The sequence below is a fragment of the Physeter macrocephalus genome, chromosome 19, assembly GCF_002837175.3.
Source record: "Physeter macrocephalus isolate SW-GA chromosome 19, ASM283717v5, whole genome shotgun sequence".
Classification (NCBI taxonomy): Eukaryota; Metazoa; Chordata; class Mammalia; order Artiodactyla; family Physeteridae; genus Physeter; species Physeter macrocephalus.
Genome location: NC_041232.1, coordinates 25,329,058 through 25,350,886, shown reverse-complemented (window position 1 = coordinate 25,350,886; position 21,829 = coordinate 25,329,058). Strand labels below are relative to the sequence as shown.

General features: G+C 61.7%; 1 protein-coding gene across 12 annotated transcripts in view; it reads left to right on the top strand.

Moving 5' to 3' along the window:
- Nucleotides 1-19,437, top strand: part of GALNT9 (polypeptide N-acetylgalactosaminyltransferase 9) — a 106,475-nt gene extending 87,038 nt beyond the window's left edge. For 5 of the 12 annotated variants that reach the window (XM_028480414.2, XM_028480419.2, XM_055080510.1 and 2 more), the window contains 6 exons: nucleotides 9,131-9,316; nucleotides 11,343-11,480; nucleotides 13,425-13,520; nucleotides 17,255-17,422; nucleotides 17,746-17,977; nucleotides 18,536-19,038. In XM_028480414.2, coding sequence (XP_028336215.1) covers nucleotides 9,131-9,316; nucleotides 11,343-11,480; nucleotides 13,425-13,520; nucleotides 17,255-17,422; nucleotides 17,746-17,977; nucleotides 18,536-18,936 — 1,221 coding nt within the window. In that variant the 3' untranslated portion in view covers nucleotides 18,937-19,038. The other 7 variants (XM_028480416.1, XM_028480415.1, XM_028480417.2 and 4 more) reach the window with 7 other exon arrangements.
- The last annotated feature ends 2,392 nt before the right edge of the window (nucleotides 19,438-21,829 follow it).

Genomic DNA, 21,829 nt, shown 5'->3' with positions numbered 1-21,829 from the left:
TCCCCCTGCATCAAAGCTCCCCTGTGTGATCACAAGCCTCCCTTTCCTGGAGTCCAGCACCAGCCCACCCCATTAGGTGTGGCCTCCCACCCCCGCCCCCCCACTCCCAGATGGGGCAATGCGGGGAGGGGGCGGCGGCTCCACCCTCAGGCCTGAGCAAGGACGTCTTCCCACGCCGTCCTCCGCGCCCGCGCTCCCTCTCCATCCAACAGCCTCTGGGAGAGCACGTGGCCGCCGCGAAGGTGCCGGGCCCCCAGTGGCTGCGTGGAGCCGCCCGGCCTGTGCCCCGCTGCCTGCAGTGCGCTGAGACGGAAGCCAGGCGTGAACTCCTGTGCGGATCCAGTGAAATCCGGTTGCTGATTAGAGCGATCAGCCTATCCTGATATCTCTTCATCCTCAGGTCTCAGGCTCAGAGACTAAACAGCCAGCTGGGGCCATCGGGGTGGATGTGGGACATGCCAGCCTGGCCTGGGCCCTCAGAGAACCCAGCGGCGCGAGCTCCCCGGACGACGGGAGAGGACGTCTGCTTGGGTGAGCCTGTCCACGCGTCAGCTGAGGCAGCTACCAAGAAACAGCGTCACCAGGAGCCGAGGGCCGCGCTCAGAGAACCCTTCCCGCCTGGACGCACAGCAGAGTCCGCGGAACAGCCGTGACTTGGCCGCCACCAGGCACCTCTGCACACACGGCGAGGGCTGGCGAGGGCTGATACAGCTGCAGCTCAGGATGCGTGCCAGGGATGGTTTGTGTTACTGAAAGCCTCCCTGTGTCACCTGCAAACCATCTGAGAAAGACTTGAGGGTCCCGAGCAGGTCCCCTGTGAAACTGACGACTTCTGTTCTGCCAAAGTGGCCCGGGCGGGGCCCACGGCGCCTGACTGGGGTGTGCACCCCCGAGAGCCAGAGTTTGTGCATCGTTCCCTCCCAAGTGGCCTTAAACAGGCTGGACCAGAGAGCAGTCACGAGGACGCTGGCAAGCCCACTAACACCTAACACCGGCAGAAGTTTCTCCCAGGCCCGCACGCGGGAGCCGGCAGCTTCTCAGATCTCCCAGTAGCACGCTCTGAGTTTGCCCAGCAGCCAGAATCTTCCTCCAGGGCAGCTGGAGAATAGTAATGGGGACGGGCCTCTGTGGAGTGACCAGGCGCGCCCTGCTCTGTGAGATGAAAGCTGAGAGGGAATTGGGGTCTAAGGCCCCCGCTGTCACCTGCTGTCCCAGCCCCCAGGTAGCCACCAGCCCTGGCCAGCTGTTTTATTATTATTCAGGTATGGAGCGGCCAGCGGATCAGGAGACCACGCCCACTGACGGGAGGGGGTTACTCCCAGCTCCCAGGAGGAGGGGCCACGGGGAGGTCAGGAGGTCAGGAGGCGGAGGGTGGGGTGCACCGGGGTCAGAGCCTTTACTGGACTTCCCAGGGAAGGATGCCTCGGGGAGCCCAGCAGTGGCTGGCTGAGCCATTCCCGGGGCTCTGGGGCGCGGGGCTGGCCCTGGCCTGGGTGTGAGAGCCCATAGAGCGGGGGCGGGGCGGGGCTTGGGCTGGCTGGGTTACACGTGACAGGGGCGCTCCGGTGAGTGGTTTACAGCCTCCTGGAATCGGGAACCTGGGAGAGGCCATCCCTCCGGGTCAGCGAGGCCCCAGACACTCATAATTACAGAAGATGGAAGGCGTGGTTGATACCAGGGAGGGTACCAGGCATGGGGACGTTTGTGGGGCCTGTTCCTGCCACACGGGCGTGTGAGGTCCTCCTCCTGATGGTCTGACGGCCAGCCAGGGTCTGGGGGTGTTGGGCCAGGTGTCTCCCCTTCCCAGAGGCCCGCACCCCAACAGACCACGCCGACGGGTGATCCCCCAAGGAATTTAGACTTCCGCGCTGGGACGCACGTGCTTCCCTGATCAGGGGTCCCAGGGGCTTGCGTCCGCCAGGCTTGCTGCCGTGCTGCCGTCCGTGTGGGGCGGCCACCGCCACCCAACGCTGAGACTCTGCAGGGTGGGCTCCCAGCCTGATTTGAGCCCTCTCTGCCCACATGGGAGAGGCCGTCCCTCCGGGTCAGCGAGGCCCCAGACATCAAAGTATCAGAATAAAGAAATTTAAAAGACAGTTAAGGGAACTCCCTGGCGGTCCAGTGGTTAGGACTCAGCGCTTTCACTGCCGAGGGCCCAGGTTTGATCTCTGGTCGGGGAGCTAAGATCCCACGGGCCGCTTGGAGCCACCAAAAAAAAAAAAAAAAAAAAGACACAGTTACTACACAGGCCAGCCCTCCTCTCCCCTCTGCATAGCTCCCCTCTGGCCTATCTCGAGTCTGTGCAAGCCCAGGCCAGCTGTCTCCTAATGAGCCAGCATTATAGGTCATGGATGTTTGCATTTGGGCACATGAATCAATGCCCTCTTTTCCAATGCCCTTTGGGGTGATCCTTCTCCTGCATAATCCTGAAGGAGGTGGTGGCCCCAGCCCTGACCCAGCCTGGCAGTGGCCACGAGAATCAGGCTGGGCCACACCAGCGATGCTCCCTGGGTTCTCTGAAAGTACAGGAAGGATGGACAGACGTTTGGGGAGGGGCTCAAGGCTCAGACTGCCTGCATTTCCAGGCTGGTGGACCAGCCCAGTGGTTTGGTTTTGTTTGTTTGTTTCGTTTTTCGGGGTGTTTTTGGCCACGCTGCGTGGTTTACGGGATCTTAGTTCCCCAACCAGGGATTGGACCCTGGGCCAGGGCAGTGAAAGTGCCGAAGCCTAACCACTGGACCGCCGGGGAACTCCCGCAGCCTGGTGGTTTATCTGTTTATCTGTTATCCGGCGCTGTTTCACCAGTCAGCGCCCACCTTGGTGGGACTGGATACATAAACAGGAGCTCGACCGCCGTGGCACCTCCCGCCAGGTCTCCCAGAGGCGCTTCTCAGCTCTGATCAGGGAGGGCGGGCAGGGCCTGAGCATCTGCACTGCTGACCGGCCCCCAGACCACTCTGAGGAATGGAGAGCTGCAGCAGCCCCGGCCTCCCTCCAGCTGCGACCCTGGGACCCCTGAGGCCTTTGGGGTCAACGCTGAGGCAGCAGGGAGCAGACGTCTGACCCCCGTTCCTCCTCCATCCCCCTCGGGGACCAGGGCTGCGTCTGGAGAAGCAGCTGCGGCTGTTTGCTGGGCCGCCAGCTCCAACGGACCTGAGATTTGCTGGGTCTCTGCTCTGGGCCCGAAGCTCTTTATTTCGGGTCCAGGATGTGTCAGCGCAGATCTGCCTTCTGTCCCAGCGGCCGGCGCGCTGGGCCCTAGGGCTCCAGCAGAGGCCCCGGGGGGCTCCTGGCTGTCCCTCCTGAAGTCCCCTCCACGGGGCAGGGGGCTGCGCCACAGAGCAGCTGCACGTCCACAGGGCGAAACGTCCCCAGCGGCAGGCGGGAGCGTGCCCGTGTGCGTGCGCAAACGTGCGTGTCCTTTCCCACCCACCTGGCCGCCCCGCGGGTGCCGCTGCAGGGTCGAGCCGCGGGCCCCGTCGCCTCTCTGGGGGGACCCAGTTGGAAGCCCTGGCTGCAGCAGCAGAGGCCCCTGTGTTCAGCTACATCCAAACAGAACCGCGGGGCTTTCGCTCCTTCCACCTCCCCAGGAGGCCCCTGGGACAGCGCGGCCTCCCCCGAGTGCCGATTCGGGCCCCAGGGACCTGACGATCAGACCATCAGTTCTGATGCGGTCAGCAGGGGTGAGGATTTTAACCTCCACCAGGAGACGCTCCCGCAGAGCGGACTGGGGCGCTCCTGCTCTGGCAGCGCGGCAGCGGCCCTCCGCGTCCCTCGGCCCTCACGGGAAGGCTCACGGAGAGGGGGGCCAGCGAGGGCCCGCGCGCCGCGCTCCTGGGCTGTGCGGCCAAGGGAAGGAACGCAGAGTCCAGAGACGCGTCTCCATACAAACGATGCACAGACATGTGGCCTCTCCCGCCAAGTGGCTGGGACCATTTTCCTTCTCCGCTCAGGTTTCAGGAAGCACTGGCTTTTTAGTAGCAGGGCTCTCCAGAAATGTCGTGTTGACCATCGTGGTGCAGGAAGAAGACGGGGAAGAAACCACGAGAAACGGCAGCTTGATTCACGATGGACGTCCTAAGAGCATCGATTCGGGGGAAGGCACTCGGGCCCTGTCGCCTGCTCTGTCATCCCCAGGCCACACGCGGCCTCCCTGTCACCGGGTCCTGGTCCCAGCCCCTCGGCTCCTACTGGGGCACCTGTCGGGCTCGCACTGCCAGGGCGGCTGGCTGGAGGGTAAATAAACCTTCACTGGCATTCCTGCTGATGGACCATTATTTCCGGACTTTTTAAGGAGAAGTGCTTACGTATAAAGGCTGCTTGCTCTGGAATCCCAGCCTCAGAAACCAGCACCAAGGCTCCAGGGACTGAGGAGATCTGCTGGCTGAGGGACGGGGGTCCCTCTGGGCGGGGTGGGCTCCCCCCGCCCCGTGCCCTTTGCCCTCCCTCCAAGCAGCTGCCTGAAGGCCTGACACCTGCTCCTCTGCCTCGTGTTTGCTGTTTCTGCTTGGGTGGCAATTAACCAAGTCGACTGAGGTAATTAGTGGCTGAGACACAGGGTGGGTGTGACAGGAACACTCGGATCGTGTGACTCGTCCCCATGACACCTTTCACAGCTGCGGGTGAAGCAGCAACTTCAGGGTCTTCGTGCGAGGGTTCTGAACCCCGTCCCACCACGAACCAGCTGTGTGACCCTGGATGTGTTTCTTAACGTCTCTGAGCCTCAGCTCTCATTTTTCATCCGCAACGAGGACGAGGTTAATCCCCTGCCCCCACCCCCGTCATGGCATTGTTGGGGTTTATCGTCGTCCCACTGCTATACCTCCTGGCCCAGCTTTGTCAGCTGGGAATGCAGCAATGGAGAACCCCACTGACCGAGGCTTGCATTTTAGTGGGGCAGACAGACGACATGGAATCAGCAGGTAAACGGTGTCACATGTTAGAACGACACAAAAGCCACAGAGGTAGACAGGGCTGGCCGGGGAATGAGGCTTGAGAGGCTGCGCTTTAAATGGGGTGGTAATGAGGGAATCGCGGAGGAGGGGACATCCGCGCAGAGCTGAAGGTGGAGAGGCAGCCGGGCAGGCAGAGATCGGGCAGGGCGTTCCCACCAGAGGGAGCAGCCAGCACAGAGGCCCTGGGCAGGGTGTGGGGTGGGCTCTGAGACGAGCAGGGGCGAGGGGTGGCGAGTCCCGGGAGGTCCAGAGGACTGGACGGCTGGACAAACGCCCGGCCCCGGGTGGAGACTAGGCCGGCGCGGACAGCAGGGAGGCCCCTCAGGAAACGTGCGGTGACGGCGGCCGCAGAGATGTGGGCAGGGGACCAGGCGCTTGGCCTGCGGGTCTGCAGAGCTTCCTCTGGCTCACCAGGTGTCCCCCTGCGCGCCCAGCCTCCTGGGCAGCTGGGCCACGCGCCGGGGTTTGCCAGAGGTGCGTGCGAGCGGACGGGGTGGGAGATGGGCAGGGCCCTCAGCCCTCCCCCTGCGGCCCCACCTCCAGCCACGTGGAAGCAAAGCCGCGTGGCAGCGAGACCGCGTCTGCAGCCCGGGACCCGCGCGTAAACGTCCGCCGCGTCTCTGATACAGAGCATGCGCGGTTCTCACCACCGGGCGGAGGCCGTGGATGCTGCCTGCTGAGCGTGCAGGGTGCCAAGCAGTGGTCCCGCGTGGCCGTGAGCCGGGCCAGGGGGGAGCGTGCTGGGCACGTGCGCAGTGAGCCACGAGGAGCGGGCAGCCTCCCCTCCCTCGCCCAGGTGATTTCTTATCCCAGCTGTGGGTGGTGTCAGGAGGGGCCGCCCGTTACCCGCTGCGAGCTTTTCCTGCCTTTTTCCTCTGCCTTCCGGGGGCAGAGAGTAGGGCCGAGCGAGCAGGCAGGGCTGGGCCGTGCTCTTCCCCGAGACGGGGGCTTGGCATCTGTGGTGGGTGAACGGCAGCCCCAGAGACCTCTGCGTGGAAGCTGTGAGGGGTCTCAAGATGAGATCCTCCTGGAATTAGGGTGGGCCCTAAATCTGATGGCTGCTGTCCTTACCCGAGAGAGGAGAGGGGAACCTGAGACACAGACCCACAGTGGGGAGGCCACGTGATGGGAGGGATGGGGCCACAAGCCAAGGGCACCTGGGGCCACCAGAAGCTGGGAGAGGGAGGTGGGACCCTCCCCTGGAGCCTCGGAGGGAGCGGGGCCTCAAGGGCCGTGAGAGAATGTGTCTGTTGTTTACACCTGGTCTGTGGTCCCCAGGAAACCAGGGCGGCCTCTAGTTGGTGTGAGCTCCAGCAGGCTCTGCCTTCCATGCCTCCCGTGATGCCAGCCCCGCTTCTCAAGCCCCTCTCCTCATGGGCCCCAGAGTGGGTTCTGGAAATTCAGGCTGGAGCCCCGAGGCATCAAGGCCACTCTGTGCAGTCGCTGTCCGGGAGGAATGGGCCTTGATGAAGCCGGCGCCACTTAAACTGGGCGTAAGGGAGAACGTTTAAGGCTGAAGAAGGCTAGACAAGAGGCCAGAGGGACCCACGGAATGAAATCCGTGCCCAAGTCTGAGAAACACCCAGTTGTACTTGTCAGCAAGACTTTAGCTTAAAGTACCCGTGCCTGCCAACTTACAGTGACGATTTAGCCCAAGAAAGTGTTTCTAATGTGGAGTACAGCCTTGATTTTAATAGTGAAGAAACTACAGGAGGAAAATCTAAATGTCTAATAACTGGGGCAATAGGGAAGTGAATTAAGGCCCATCCTCTCTGCGATAAGAAATGACAACTTTCGGACTTCCCTGGTGGTGCAGGGGTTAAGAATCCGCCTGCCAATGCAGTGGGCACGGGCTTGATCCCTGGTCTGGGAAGATCCCATACACCGCGGAGCAACTAAGCCCGTGCGCCACAACTACTGAGCCTGCGCTCTAGAGCCCGCGAGCCACAACTACTGAGCGCGCGTGCCACAACTACTGAGGCCCCTGGGCCTAGAGCCTGTGCTCTGCAATAAGAGAAGCCACCGCGATGAGAAGCCCGCACACCGCAACGAAGAGTAGCCCCCGCTCGCCGCAACTAGAGAAAGCCCGCGCACAGCAACAAAGACCCAACGCAGCAAAAAAAAAAAATATCCACAACATTGTAAATCAACTATATTTCAATAAAAATTATTAAAAAAAAAAGAAATGACAACTTTCAAGTGTGGCTGCATGGACAATTGTTTATGAACTGATGTTATATTTCAGCTATAAAATACAACAGTTTCCAGAAGACAGTGGCTGTGTGTGGGAGGGGTGAGCAGCACAGCATTGACATTAAGAGGCTGTGGGATCAGTCAGGCCTGGTCAGGTCCCGCGAGCTCGTGTGACTGGCTTAACCTCTCTGACCCTCGGTATCTTCTTCTGTACAGTGAGGAGAACGTTGCCTATGGTACCCGTCCTTCCTGGGTCGTGGTGGGTTGAGTGAGATGAGGCGAGTAAGGTGCTTAGCACGTGCCTGGCGCCTCCAAAAAAAAAAAGTGTCTGAATTAGAAGAGGATTAGGGGTAAGAATCTGACCGAAGAGAGCTTGGGCCAAGTTGATCAGACTGAGTTGTTCATGGTGAAGTCAACCTGGTGGGTTGCACCAGCATTTTTTCAGTGGGATGGGGCGGGGTGGGATAAGATAGGGTAGGACATTAGTCTGGGTTCTCCAGAGATGATGAGGAATTGGCCCACACAGTTATGGAGGCTCAGAAGTCCAAGATCTGCAGTTGGCAAGCTAGAGGCCCAGGAGAGCCGAGGGCGTGGTTCCAGACCAAGTCTGAAGGCAGGAGAAGACCAGCGTCCCGGCTCGATGACCGTCAGGCAAAGAGAGTGAATTGTCCCTCCCTCAGCCTTTTTGTTCTGTTCAGGCCTTCACCTGATTGGTTGGGGCCCACCCACACTGAGGAGGGCAATCTGCTTTACTCAGCCCACCAACCTGTGTTCATCTCAGCTGCAAACATGCTCCTGGACACACCCAGAGCTGTGTGAGCCAAACATCTGGGCGCCTCACGGCACAGGTAGAATCGCCTAAGATGGGGTAGAATGGCACAGACTAACACAACCCGTGCCTAGTGAGGCTAAGTTTTGTTAGGTGAAGCAGCGCAGGAGCAAAAGCAGGCATGAAAGGAGATCCTGATGCAAGATAACGTTTCTGTTACAAGTGAGGGTTCTAGCGGTTAGGGACCTTGGGGAGCCTCATTTGCAGAGGAAACAGCTGTTTGTTTAGACTTTTCCCTTAGACCGAGACTGTGTCTGGGGTGCTTGAAGCACTGTTTGCATAGCAAGCTGCTCTTTTTTTAAAAAATAAATTTATTTATTTATTTAATTTTTGGCTGCATTGGGTCTTCATTGCTGCACAGGGGCTCTCTTCTCTAGTTGCAGTGAGCGGGGGCTACTCTTCATTGCGGTGCACAGCCTTCTCATTGCGGTGGCTTCTCTTGTTGCGGAGCACGGGCTCTAGGCACACGGGCTTCGGTAGTTGTGGCACGCGGGCTCAGCAGTTGTGGCGCACGGACTCTAGAGCGCAGGCTCAGTAGTCGTGGCTCTCGGGCTCTAGAGCGCAGGCTCGGTAGCTGTGGCGCACGGGCTGAGTTGCTCCGCGGCGTGTGGGATCTTCCCGGACCACGGCTTGAACCCGTGTCCCCTGCATTGGCAGGTGGATTCTTATCCACTGTGCCACCAGGGAAGTCCCGCAAGCTGCTCTTTTAAAATTAGACTGTGGGTCGGTTCTTCCAGCTGCGGGGGGAGGACAGCTGCTGGTGGTAAGTAACCCCTCTCAGGCCAGGCTCTGGGCCCAGAGCGAACACTGAGTGGGGGCAGGGGCCATAGGAAAGGGATAATAATGAATTGTCAGGATGTCAGAAAATAACCCCTCCATTGTTTAGATCGTGGGACGTGCAAGAGAATTGAAATTCTGTGGGAAATCCAGAAGGGGAGGCAGCCTTGCCTCCAGGCTTTGGTGGGCTTAACCCACGGCCACGGCTTCTCTTTGGCGTCTTCCGCTGGCACGGCCCAGGCGGCCAGGCCTCCTTGCCCTCTGGAAGGCCTGTCCCGGGGACCGCGCACAGGGGATGGGGGAGGGAGGAGGGCGCCCTTGGCCCCGGTGGCCGCCGGGAGGGGCGGGCCCGCCATCCAGGCCCGGGTCCCCACAGGTGTGGCAGTGCGGCGGCAGCATGGAGGTTCTGCCCTGCTCCCGCGTGGCCCACATCGAGCGCACCAAGAAGCCCTACAACAACGACATCGACTACTACGCGAAGCGCAACGCGCTGCGGGCGGCCGAGGTGTGGATGGACGGCTTCAAGTCCCACGTGTACATGGCCTGGAACATCCCCATGAGCGTAAGCTGGCGGACCCGGGGGTGGGGGGGGCTGGGGGCGGGGCTGCCCCGGGGACAGCCCCAGGGGTCATCCAGGGCATAGCCTGGCCACGCGAGGTGGGGCCTCCTGGACAGCTCAGCCAGGATGAGTCTCAGGAACGTCAGGACCTTCACCAAGCAGAGCCCCTTTCCAGCAGCTGTGACGCTGGCTGGCACGCCTCCCTCCCGCCACGAGGGCTCCTTCCCTCCATGGTGTGAGCCCCTGGGCGGCTGGAGACGCGGCACTGCGGGGTCGCGGCTGCGCTGAGAGCGGCCCCAGGGTGACCACAGCCCCTCCTAGGACACATAGCATACCCCTCGCCACGCAGAAGCCCCTCCCCGTCAGTTCTGCACGAGGCCACGGTGATACGATGACCGTAATGATGACCCCATCACTTCCACACGGCGGATTGGGAAACTGAGGCACGCGAGGGTGCGCGGCCGCAGTGTAACTCGGTCCTCCGCAGGACCCTGTCACGAGGCTCTCAGGGCGCGCCTGCTGTGGGGACGGCGGCTTCTCCCACGTGTGGTGTCTGCAGCCGGATCTGCCTGCCCTGCAGGGAGCGGGGGCAGGAGGGGTCTGTTCGCGGGGTCTGCCCATGGCCGGCGGGAAGCAGGATCTGGGTGGGAGCCAGAGGGTCCTAACCAGTGCCTGGGGGGGGCAGCCCGGAGAAGGGGGCTTGGGCGTACACGTGCGTGTGCGCCGTGTGCATGCGTGTACGTGCGTGTGCATGGGGTGCTGAGGACGGGCTGCCCGTCCCGCTCGCCCCCACTGGCTGCAGGGCCAGCCTCACGCACTTGCTGCTGCCCCTGGACACGGGAGGGTTCGAGTCTCTGGGGTAGACTCAGCCGGAAACAGCTTTTGTTTTGCATCCACCCACAGAAGGAGCTTGATCTTTTATTAGGATACACGCACACGCAGGCACACGTGTGCATGGATCTCTAGCTGTCAGCAGATAGAGCTTCGTATATATAACGAAAAAGTTAAGAAACATGATCTTCATTCTGTGCAAAACGTCCTGGTATTTTAAACATCTTCACTGCAACCTCCTGAACTGAGTCGGATTCCCGGCCCCATGTCCGCGTGATACCGCCTTGTAGGTGAAGGGCTCCCAAGGTCACTTGCTCCCGCGTCCAGCCCAGAGTCTGCCCTTCACATCAGGCCCGCGGTCCTTCCGTAGCTGGTATCAGAGCCTCGGGGAGCTGGGCTTGGGGAGGGGGCTTGGAGAAAACCCACCCGCGTCCCCAACCTGTCACAGAGTGTCAGGGCCCCCAGGACCACCCTCAGGTTCAGTGTTTGGCTACAAGGACTCAGAGCTCAGAAAAGCTGTTACATGGGGGCTGTGGTTTATTATAATGAAAGGATATGACTCCCAGGGAGTCACAGAGATCGCGCTTAATTCTCCCAGCTGCAACGTGTGACGATATGTATAGCGTGTCACCAACCCGGGAAGCTCACCCGAACCTCAGCATCCAGAATTTACTGGGGCTCACGTGCACGTGGCTGACCTCCACGTGCCCGGCCTTGGTCTCCAGACCCTGCAGAGGTCAAGCTGATACCCCACGGCGAACCCCGTAGATCATCCTGTAGCACATACGACCTGGCCTGGCCCCCGTAAACAATACTCAGGATGTTTGAAGTCACCTCCCGGGACTTCACCCGGCTGAGGGCAGGTCTTTCCTTCGGAGGGTGCAGGGTGTTACGAGCCTGGCCCACACACACCGCCGGTGGCTGTCTGTCCAGGCCGGCTGCTCTCCAGCTGGTCCTGCTGCAAACAGGCCGGAGATGCCAGGCCTTTCCCATCGGCCCCGCTGCCCTGGACCTTCGAGGGCCCTGGGAGGGCAGAACGCCCCCAGACGAGGCTCGGGGCCAGGAAGCCCTGAGCGCGGGCACGCTCCTGTGATGGGGGGCCTGCAGGTCCTGGGGCTCCCCCGCCCCGGGCAGAGGCCTGGCCGGTGTGGGCTCTGCACACCGCAGCGCCCGTCCCGCCTCGCTTCCGGCTTCGCAGAACCCCGGCGTGGACTTTGGGGACGTGTCCGAGCGGCTGGCCCTGCGCCAGAGGCTGAAGTGCCACAGCTTCAAGTGGTACCTGGACAACGTGTACCCGGAGATGAGGACCTACAACGACACGCTCACGTACGGAGAGGTACCGCCTCTGAGGGATGGCTGCAGCCCGCACCCCGCACCCGCGCCCCACCTCCCGGCGTCCTGGCCTGTCCCCGGGCACACGTTCAGGGAGAGCAGCCGGCAGAGCGCGTGGGCACACTCGCGTGCACGTGGCACACACCAGCGTAAGAGCCGCAGGGACGCTCGCTCGTGCCTGCATAGCGAGGTACACAAAGTAGATTCAGAGACACGTGTGTGTATACGTATCCGTGTCACACACGTTGATACGTGCCCTCATGCACATGCACTGACCCATGCGAACGTGCATGTGGGTGTAAGTGCACACAGACACAGAAGTGTACATTCGCACACAGCCTTGCTCACAGACGCACGAAAAGCTACCTGTACACCTTCGCCTGTGTGTGCAGACCCCACCCAAGCTGCCTGCCCTGCACGGTACAAATACTTGTTACTGAGACAAAATGACACGTGAACACATAAGTACACGTGCGCAGAGGCCTGCACGTGGATGCACGCACACACACGGCCAGTACAGGCACCAGCTGTGGGAAGACCCACGTGTCTGCACCGGCCCCCACGTGCACGGCCACGCACACCTCTCCTTAGAGCCGGGGAGGGCACTGCGTTCCCGCCCACTCGTCCTGGTCTGTGCTGGGGAACAGGCCTCCCCCCACCCCAGGCCTCAGCTCCTCCACGGGGACCCAGGCTCCCCAAGGCGAAGGAATGCATGAACTTAGGTGGGCCAAGCAGAAGTGATACCAGGGGGAGGGGGATAATCCCAGATGGCCTGTCCGTTCCTGGAGCCCCTGGTCCACCCCCCAAGCCAGATTCCCACTCCTCTGGACACAGAGGTTTCCCACATGACAGCACCACTGACGCGTCAGTGGCATGGGCCGGCGGCCACTGTCCTCCCAGCCTCTCCCAGGCTGCCCTGCCTGCTCCTGACCACGCTGAGTCCATTTCAGGCATCACCCACCCACAGAAGCTGTAACATTAGGAACTTTGCCAGCTGACAAGGTTCAAACCTGTGCTACCTCTTGGGGTGGGAGTGCTGTGTCAGTTAGTTTGTGCTGCCAAACAAACATCCCTAAAACACAGAGGCTTCAGGCGGTAAGCCTCTGTGCTTGCTCACAAGTCCAGGGGTCATCCAGATAGCCCTGACCTGGCGCAGGCTGAGATGACCTCGGCCGGTCTGACATCAGGTCTCTGGGGACAGGCTCACCCACACACCTGGAGGGTGGCTGGCTGTCAACAGGGCAATGGGGCGCAGGTGACATGTCTGTCACCCCCAGCGGGCAGCTCGGCTTGTTCTCAGGGTAGAGTCAGGGTTCAAGGCAGAGTGGGAGCTGCACACAGCCATCTCTGTTGCATCTATTGGCTGAGCAAGCCTCCAGGCCAGACCAGACGCGGGGGCTGTGGGAGTGGCCCCCCGACCCCCGTTGAGGGGACGAGCTGTAGTCACGCGGCAAAAGGCGTGAATGTGGGGCGGCTGTTCCCGGGAGCCAGCCAGGCCCTCCTCGCTGTTTTCCAAGGCTACCGCTTCTGCGGCGAGCTTCACCTGGGGAGGGTGGCCGGGTCTACACGCACGTGCACGCGCTCGCACGCACACACACGCACGCGCACGGGAGGCACATCTGTCCACGTCTCCCCCAGAGCCAGGCATGGTCATCCCTTCCGAGGAGCGCAGCCAGTCCCTCCGCAGCCAGCCCACCGGCCAGAGCACTGTCCTCTCCCCCTCCCCCTCCCCCTTTCCCCTTTCCCCTCCTCTCCCTCCCCCCCTCCCCTTCTCGCCCTCCCCTTCCCTTCCTCCCCCCTCCCCCTCCCCCTCCTCTTATCCCAGGAGGGCCAGCCCTTCCTGAGACCGCAGGCCCTGGGCAGGGGACAGGTCGGTAAAGCTCACTCTCGCCTGCCTCTGCCTTTAGGACCCTTGTGATGGGGCCTCTCCTTTGATTTCTGGTCGTAGGTGAGAAACAGCAAAGCCAGCGGCTACTGCTTGGACCAGGGGGCAGAAGACGATGACCGTGCCATCCTGTACCCCTGCCACGGGATGTCCTCCCAGGTAGGGGTGGCGGTGGTGTTCCTGAGGGACACAGCCCCGAACACAGGTGGAGGTGGCTCCCGGGGGGCGGAGGCAGGCCTGCCGGGGCATTCTGATGCCGTGCCGGCTGTGAGCTCAGGCCCTGGGTAGATTAAGAGCAACGGCTTTGCTTTGGGCAGATCACCTGACACCTGTGCCTCAGTTTCCCTGTCCATCGATGGGATGATCATGGTACCTATTTCTCAGGGCTGCTGTGTGGACTGAAGTGGAAAATGAGGGTAAACGGTAGCCACAGTGTAGACGTAACCCAGGAAGTATCACATTAACCACCAGTTCTTATCAGCTGAATGCCTACCAAGAGCTGCTAGTGGCGCTGGTGTGCTGGACCCCGATGCGGAGCCTGGTGTTTCTAATCCCACGTGAATCCGCCTCCTGCTTTGCAGTGACAATGCTTCTTCTCAGTGGGTGTTATTTAAATTAAGCCCCGAGATGACACTCGGCCCCCTTGAAGCTCTCTGAACCTGCTCCCGCTCGCTCTGGGACACCCACGGGTGCTGACACATGCACACAGCTGCGCGGGGGTCCATCGCGGGCGCGAGGTGCCAAGCCTGTGACGACGGAGAAGACCCCGCTCCCCTGGCGCCCCTGCAGCCTCTTCACAGGACCCCCGCTGGCACATGGCCTTGCCTTAAGAGAGCGAAGCAGAATCACCCATCGAGGTGCAAACGTGGCCTCCCGGGAGAAATACAGTTTGCTGGGCCCTCAGCTGCAGGAGGGGAACCCTCTGGCCGGCACAGACCCGAGGCGAGAGGCCACGTCTGTGGGGCGTCGCCGGACACGGCCTGCTCCTCTGCGACTCCCGGTGGCTGGGTGGACGGTGGTCATTTCCCGGCGAGCCCTGCTGGGGAGAGAGGCGGCACGGGGCCAGCCTCGGAGGTGTCTGGGGCAGCGAATCGCGTGGCTGGGAGAAGTGCGGGTGTTCCAAGGGCCCCGCGCCACGCCTGGGGGAGCCCCCCTCCGCGAGTGGACCCTGGGGCAGCCGGCAGAAGTGGCCTCGCTGCTGGAACCGGGGTTGACGTGGACGCAGGTGGACGGGGAGGCCAGCCCACGGGGCCGTGCCCCACGGAGAGGTCGGATGGACCCACGTGCCCAGCAGGCTGGACACGCCCACGGTGGTGTCTCCTTTGCAAACGACCTCGGTCGGTTTGGTCTCAGTGGAGGCTGCTGAAGTGATCACGGGGACAAGCTCCATCACCAAACCCGATCCCCGGCTGTGTTAGTGTCCTGGGGCCAACTGGGAACCGGTTTAAATGACAGGTGTTTATTCTCTCCGCTCTGGAGACCAGAAATCTGAAATCACGGCCTGGGCAGGGCTGGGCTCCCTCCTGAGGCTCTAGGGCCGCCCTTCCGGCCCCGGTGGTCCCTCCGTTCTTGTCTGGCGGCCGCATCCCTCCAGGCTCCGCCTCCGTTACCGCGTGGCCTGTGCGGGCCCGCGGCTGAGTCTTCACCCTGCCTTCTCCTTGAGTCTCTGTTTTCTCTCCTTGTCGGGATTACCAGTCATGCCGGGTCAGGGCCGCCCTAACCCAGCATGACCTCGTCTCACCTTGAGAGCTTCTGCAATGATCCTGTTCCAAATAAGGTCACGTTCACAGGTGCCGGGGGGTTAGGGCTTCAACATGACTTTTGGGGGGAAACAGTTCAGCCTACGACATAAAGAAAGCCAGTCTCGGACCAAAATCTGCACACGTACAGATGGTTGGTAAACAGTCTTTAGGGAGCTGACACAGACCGGTGCCCGGACCCCTCACGACGGGGCCCAGCCCTCGGTGCTCCGTCCGCTGCGCTGGCCTGACCAGTGTGAGCGAGAGGGACCCGGGGCAGGCGCGTCCACCTCCGTGTGGGCACGGGGCCCCTCCTGGGCTCGACTCAACATAGCCTGGGGGTCGTTAGGAGGCCCTTCCTTTAACCTGTCAGCTTTTATTCGGACCATTTTCAACCTTCCAGAAAAGTCGAAAAGTCTTCAGATGACCAGCCACACACTCCTGGGGTCCACAAACAGCAGCCTGCCGGCCAAAGGAAAGTTTTTACCCGTTGAAAGGTTTATGGAGGGAAAAGAAGGGAAAAAACGTGCAGCAGTATCCGTGAAGCACACATGCTCGTTCCCTGCCCTTCACAGACACGGTTTTCCACCCCTGATCCACATGCAGTGGTGTTCAGATCGGGCCGTAGTTGCATCATTTATTTTTTTCTGAGTCATTTCAAAGCAAGTTGCAGGCATCAGGTCCTTTCACCTCGGAGTATTTCAGGACGCACCTCTAAAAGTACACAGCTTCCCCCCAAGCCAGCGGCGACACCTATGGTCAGCGAAGCCCTTCCCAGCCCAGCTCGCTGCCCCGCGCGGCGTCTGAGACGGACCTCCCTGAGCACGGGCCGTGCTGGCTCCCCGACACTGAGGCTCCTGCTTCTGAGCTCCGCCAGGTTCTTCCCTGCGAGGCTGAAGCTACAGGTGGCAGGGGCTCCGGCTTGGAGCTTGTGCTGGACATTTCAGGGGCTTCGGGCCCCATATTCAAACCTCCGTGGCTTCAGAAAGTTTACAGAGAAGGGACACGAGCAGATCTGTGACCGCCTGTCCCCAGGCAGAATGGCCCGCAAGGACCACAGTCTTTAATTTTGCTCACAGAGCTGCAGCAGGACCCACCGTCTGCGCGGCACTGCCCAGGCCACCCGGCAGGCTGGTGAGGCCACCTCTGAGCCGCCGTGGGCTGGCCGCGCCGGGGCCTCGGCCCCTCCCCACACGGCCTGTCCCCGCTGCTCGGGCCTCCTCACCTTGGAGCGGTGATGCTGAGGACGGTCGTCCCCAGAGACGTGGGAGGTGTCACACGCGTTTACGCCCAGCCCCCGAGTCGGGCGGCGCCACTTCTGCGATGTTCACACGCCGCCCCCAGGAGGACGCGGGAGAGAACGTGGGCCCCATGCTAAGCGGGGGTGGCAGAGTCGCAGGGCCGCGCGAACATGCAGGGGAGGTGCTGTGCCATCAGATTGTACTGGAAAACACAGCAGAGTGTGTGTGTGTGCGCGCGCACCCACTCTCATGGGAGAGAAAACGCGACAAAGGAGAGGAGAGAAGCACTTGACCGACACCGGCACCTGCTGTGCTCAGCCTGCCCGTGGGTTCCTCACGCCCGTGGGTTCCTCACGGTGGCCCTGCCAGGCAGGCATTGTCATCATCTCCCGCTCACAGATGAGGAGACCGAGGCACAGAGAGGTGACGTGACTTGCCCAAAGCCACCCAGCCGGGGAGCGGAGGAATCTAGAGCACTGGTTTCCTCGTGAGCGCACAGGTGTTACTTAGCTGGTGTTTGGCAAATGACATGACCCGGAACCGTGAACTTGGGGCGGCCTCCGGTTCGAGGGCCGATGGGCGGCCCGGGGCACGTGTGAAGTCCTCCTCGTCTGAGGCCGAGGCTCCGGCCCCATGCTGGGAGGGGTCCGAGCAGAGCTCCGGGGAAGGAGTCCGAGAGCATCCTGCCGGGGGGATTTGCGGAGGAAAGGGGGCTGAGGCCGCCGGACGGCATCCCCCGTGGGCTCCCCGCCCACGGCCTCCCCGTTGCCCGGGGCCCGAGGGGCCCCTCGGGCCGGCCCCTCCCCGCAAGGCGGGCCCCGCCCGCGATGCCCCGCCCACTCCCTCCCTCCGGGGCCTCGGGCGCCGTGGGAGGCCCGCCCCGCCCACGCGCCCGCCCCGCGCCTCTCCCCAGCTCGTGCGGTACAGCGCCGAGGGCGTGCTGCAGCTGGGACCCCTGGGCTCCACCGCCTTCCTGCCCGACTCCAAGTGCCTGGTGGATGACGGCAGGGGCCGCACGCCCGCCCTGAGGAAGTGCGAGGACGTGGCCCGGCCAGCGCAGCGGCTGTGGGACTTCACCCAGGTCAGCGGGCTGCTGGGACCCCAGGCCGCCGGACCAGCCCGTGGGGAAGCCGAGGGCAGGGGGGCTGCAGGGCTCGGGGGCTGGACCAGCTGCTCCCACGTGACCCCCTCACGGACGTTAGGGGCCCTGCCCGCAGCCACAGCCAGGGAAGGGCTGGGCTGTTCGCAGCCCCGTGGCTGCCTCTTTGGCCTCCTGGGGAGGGGCTTTAGGCAGAAGGGATGGGGTCTGACTGCCCCGGAAGCCCCGCCCCGGCTGCTGGCCAAGTGGGGCCAGACTGGACTCCCCAGAGATTTGTTGAAATCGACCCACCTCCTCCCACGCAGGAGACCCTGGGACAGATGTGTGCACGGTCCTGTCTGGGGGCTCCCAGGGCTCCGGTCCTGTCTGGGGGCTCCCAGGAGAGGCTGCGGGGACGAGCTGTCGCTGTCGCAGGCGGAGCCAACGAGCTCGGCGGTCCCCAGGAGGCCGTGTTGGGGGCCAGCACGCTGAGGCCGGCGTGCATGGGAAGGACCTGCCTGGAGAAGGATGGAGAACATACAGGACACGAGCTTGGGGGTCCTTGGGTCTGGGCCAGGGCCCTTGATGTTTGGGGGACCAGAGGGCCTGCAGAGGTGGCCGATGGGCAAATCAGACGTGCCAGGGGTCAGGGAGGCATTCTGGGGGGAACGCCCGTCTCAGGGGCCCTGGAGTCCCTTGTCTTGATCACTCCTGGGACTCCAGGAGAAGGGAGATGGCTGATGGGGGCGGGGGTGGGAGGATAGAGGGTCAGTGGGGACAGAGATGGGGGAACAGAGGGTCAGGAGGGACCGAGGGATGGGGGATGGGGGACTGGGAGAGTCAGGACCCCGAGTCTCAGGTGGCCGTGCAGTGACCCGCTTGGCCTTGGGGAGGGCGGGGGGGGGCGGGGGGGGGAGGATAGAGGGTCAGTGGGGACAGAGATGGGGGAACAGAGGGTCAGGAGGGACCGAGGGATGGGGGATGGGGGACTGGGAGAGTCAGGACCCCGAGTCTCAGGTGGCCGTGCAGTGACCCGCTTGGCCTTGGTATCACCCCCACTCCTTGGAAGCTCTTACGGTGGGACCCCCGGGCTGACTGGGTCTCCCTCCCATGCAGGGCGGTCCCATCGTGAGCAGAGGCACGGGCCGGTGCCTGGAGGTGGAGATGTCCAAGGACGCCAACTTCGGGCTCCGGCTGGTGGTGCAGAGGTGCTCGGGGCAGAAGTGGACCATCAGAAACTGGATCAAGCCAGGGAGGCACTGACCCCCAGGCTCACCCTGTGCCCCCGCCCCAGCACAGACCCCGAGGACCTGGGGCGGGCGTGGGGCCCCTCCCACTCAGCCCACCACTGGAACCCAGAGGGCCCTGGCCGTGCCCGCACCACCTCGGCGGGGGGGGGGGGGGAACCTGTCCTCAGCTGCCGGCGGGTCCTGGGGACATGGGGACATGGGGACCTCCCCCCCTCCAGGAGCGCGGACCCCCCGCAGCTGGCGGCTGTGCCCGGGCGCATCAGCTGACCGCCAACTCCAGATCCGAATCACGTGCCTTTTCTACGGTATTCCTGTCGAGCCGCCAGTGGCCACCTCCTTGCATGCGCTGAAGCTCCCGTCCCTCCCCCCGGCAGCGATAGCCCCCTGTGAACGCCAAGCTCCTGACCTCTCCGCCCCTTGGCGGGGCTGCCCCAGTGAACACCTCCATCTAAACCGAGCGGAGCAAGGCTCTCCGTGGCTGGTGAGGGGGGATGGGGACAGCAGCTGCAGCGGCCTCAAAGACAACCCCCCGGCAGCGCTTGTGCGAGGAGACTGATGGGACTGCTTCAGTCCAGTAAAGAGTGATGAAACCATACAGACCTGATGTCTCGTCCACAGGAGCCAGAGCTGGTCGGCGGTCCGGGGAGGAACCCTGTTCTAGCGGCTCACCCGGGGCCAGGCACCTCTTGTGTTGCTCTAAGGCAGGGGTCGGCAAACGATGACCCGCGGCCCCTCGCCTGTTTTTATAAATAAAGGTTTATTGGCACACGGCCACACCTCGGGGTTATGTCCTGTCGCGGCAGCTTTCACGCGCCAGGGCCGGAGCTGGGGAGCAGCACACCCCCACCAGGGCTGTCCCAGGGCCTCCAGGATGTCCTCTCGTGATTGCACTTAAAATCGCAGGACAGAAGTTCTGCCGGTCCCTTTCCCCCATCAGATCCAGTGCCAAGCTAGCTTCTTCCCAATCCTAGCTCCTTCCTCCTGCTTCCTGCCCGATGGTGGAAGGCCTCAGCTGTGCAACGGTGAGGGGCCCCAGGGCTTGGCTCACCCAGCCATGGAAATGAACAGCAGACGGGATGCCAACCTCCTGAAAGCCAACCCACCTAGCTCCCCCCGCCATGCACAGGGTCTCCTGGCCCCTCTGGTGGTCTCCCAGGGGCAGAAATCGTGGACACCATCAGTAACTTCCAAGTTTCTCCCCATTCGTATAGAGTAACCTGGAAAGCAGGCTGGCAGGGTTTCCAGACATCAGGCCTTCAAGCTGGGGGGCTTGAAGATCCTACCTGTTCTCACTTGCTGTGGCCAGGCAGCCCATCCTTCCAGAAGACGGGGAGCCAGTCCATCCCCCACACCTCCCGGGCTCCCCCCTCTCGCTCCCTGCCTCTCAGTCATTAACCCCATAGTGCCTCTTTCTGAGAGAGGAAAAGTCGCTTCTGGTAGTGCCAGGGATCTTATATCTCGGGGGGGAATTTTCCCCGAAGAAGAGATGAAAATGTTCCTGGAAGATATGAAAGAGGCAGAAGAAGTGTTACTGAACCAAACTTGGGTCCGGTCGCCTGCACACAGTAAAGGTGATCTACTGACGCGAGTTTGTAGTGAAGGGAAGGGCCGCGTTTATTGCAGGGAGCAAGCAAGGAGTCCAGGTAGTTCGTGCTCAGAAGACCTGCGCTCCCTGAGGGCTTTCAGGGAAAGGAAAAGACAGGGGGAGGGAGGGGGGTTTCCAGGTACATGGTCACCTTGTGGACCTTCTTCTGATTGGTTGGTGGTGAGGTCATCGGGAGTCAACATCATCAACTTCCTGGTTCCAGCCGGTCTGAGGTCTACGTGCTTGTGGTCAGCATAGAGTTAACTTCCTCCACCTGGTGGGGGTCTCAGTCTCTGCAAAACAGCTCAAGGATACGGCTCAGCACAGTATCTACAGCCCTTGAGGAGGAACTAAAGGTCCTTGACTTTGTTTAATGGCTAAACTATTATAGTCTTGCTTGACTGTTTTCCTTTCTTTTTGCATTTTCTCATTTCTCTGATTAAATTTATTCTTTGAAACTTGGGGAAGGCCGAGGAGGCTAAAGTTTTTCTGCAGACAAGAGGCAGGCAGAGGACATGGCGGGGGCAGGGGGTCTGTCCCAAGAAGGCCCCACAGGGTCCTGCTCAGTTACAGAAGTGAACTCTGGGTCTCTGGGGAGAGTGAGGGCTCTGGCCTTCCCTCGGAGTCTGAGGGGGCATGTTGGTGATGCATCCATGGCCCCCTTGCCCTGGGGTGAAGTAATGAATCTACACTTCACTGTCCTCCATCCCAAGCCCAGTGGCATGTGCCCCTCCCCCAGTGACCTGCCCACCGGGCCCCCTGCACCGCTTCTCCTTCCTTGGGGATCCTGACCCCATTCCTCCAATTCCTTGCTTCCTGCTGCTGGGAGAGATCTGAAGTGTCCCAATTTCTCCATTCTCGGCAGAGAATTCTACCAGCTCTAACCCAAGTCCCCCAAACCCTCTCTCTATTCCAGATTTTCCCCCAAATTTAAGACGATGATGGAGGCAAAGAAACTGGCAATGAGTGGAGCCTTAAAAGCCAGTCTCTAGCCAAGGACTGGTCTGCAGGAATCCAGAAGTTTCTTAAGTGAAATTACGACACGTAGCGGCCATTAGCATGCAAAGTGCATTGCCTGTGGTTTAAAATAGAAAATATCACAGGCTCGAACTTCTAAACCTCACTTGTGTTACAATTCATTAGGCAAATTGATACTCCCATCAAAGTCGGCTGGTTTGTAGCCCACACAGGATCCCATGAAAGCCTGACACCTGGAATATTGCTTCTCAATGTCTTGACAAACCTGTCATCCCCTTGGGAGGTGGTGAGTTCCCGTGATTTGAAACCCTGCTCGTTCTGTCAGGGTCCTGCCTGGCACCAGGACACATGAGGACAAAGGTGTAGACCAGGCAGGCGGTGCTGAGCTGGGTCCGCAGGCAGCGGTGAGACTAAATCAGTCAGCCCGTGATGGCCCAGCGCCGTCCATGGTCTCCTAGCGGGAGGCAGCTGTCTATCGGATCTGAGTGGCCCTCATCCTAATTCACGGCCCTGGAGCCCTCTTATGTATGTTCCCTGCAGACCTTACCTGCCTCGTGAGCAGGTGTATCCCGCACGAGGATTGCCCTTTTCTAGAAG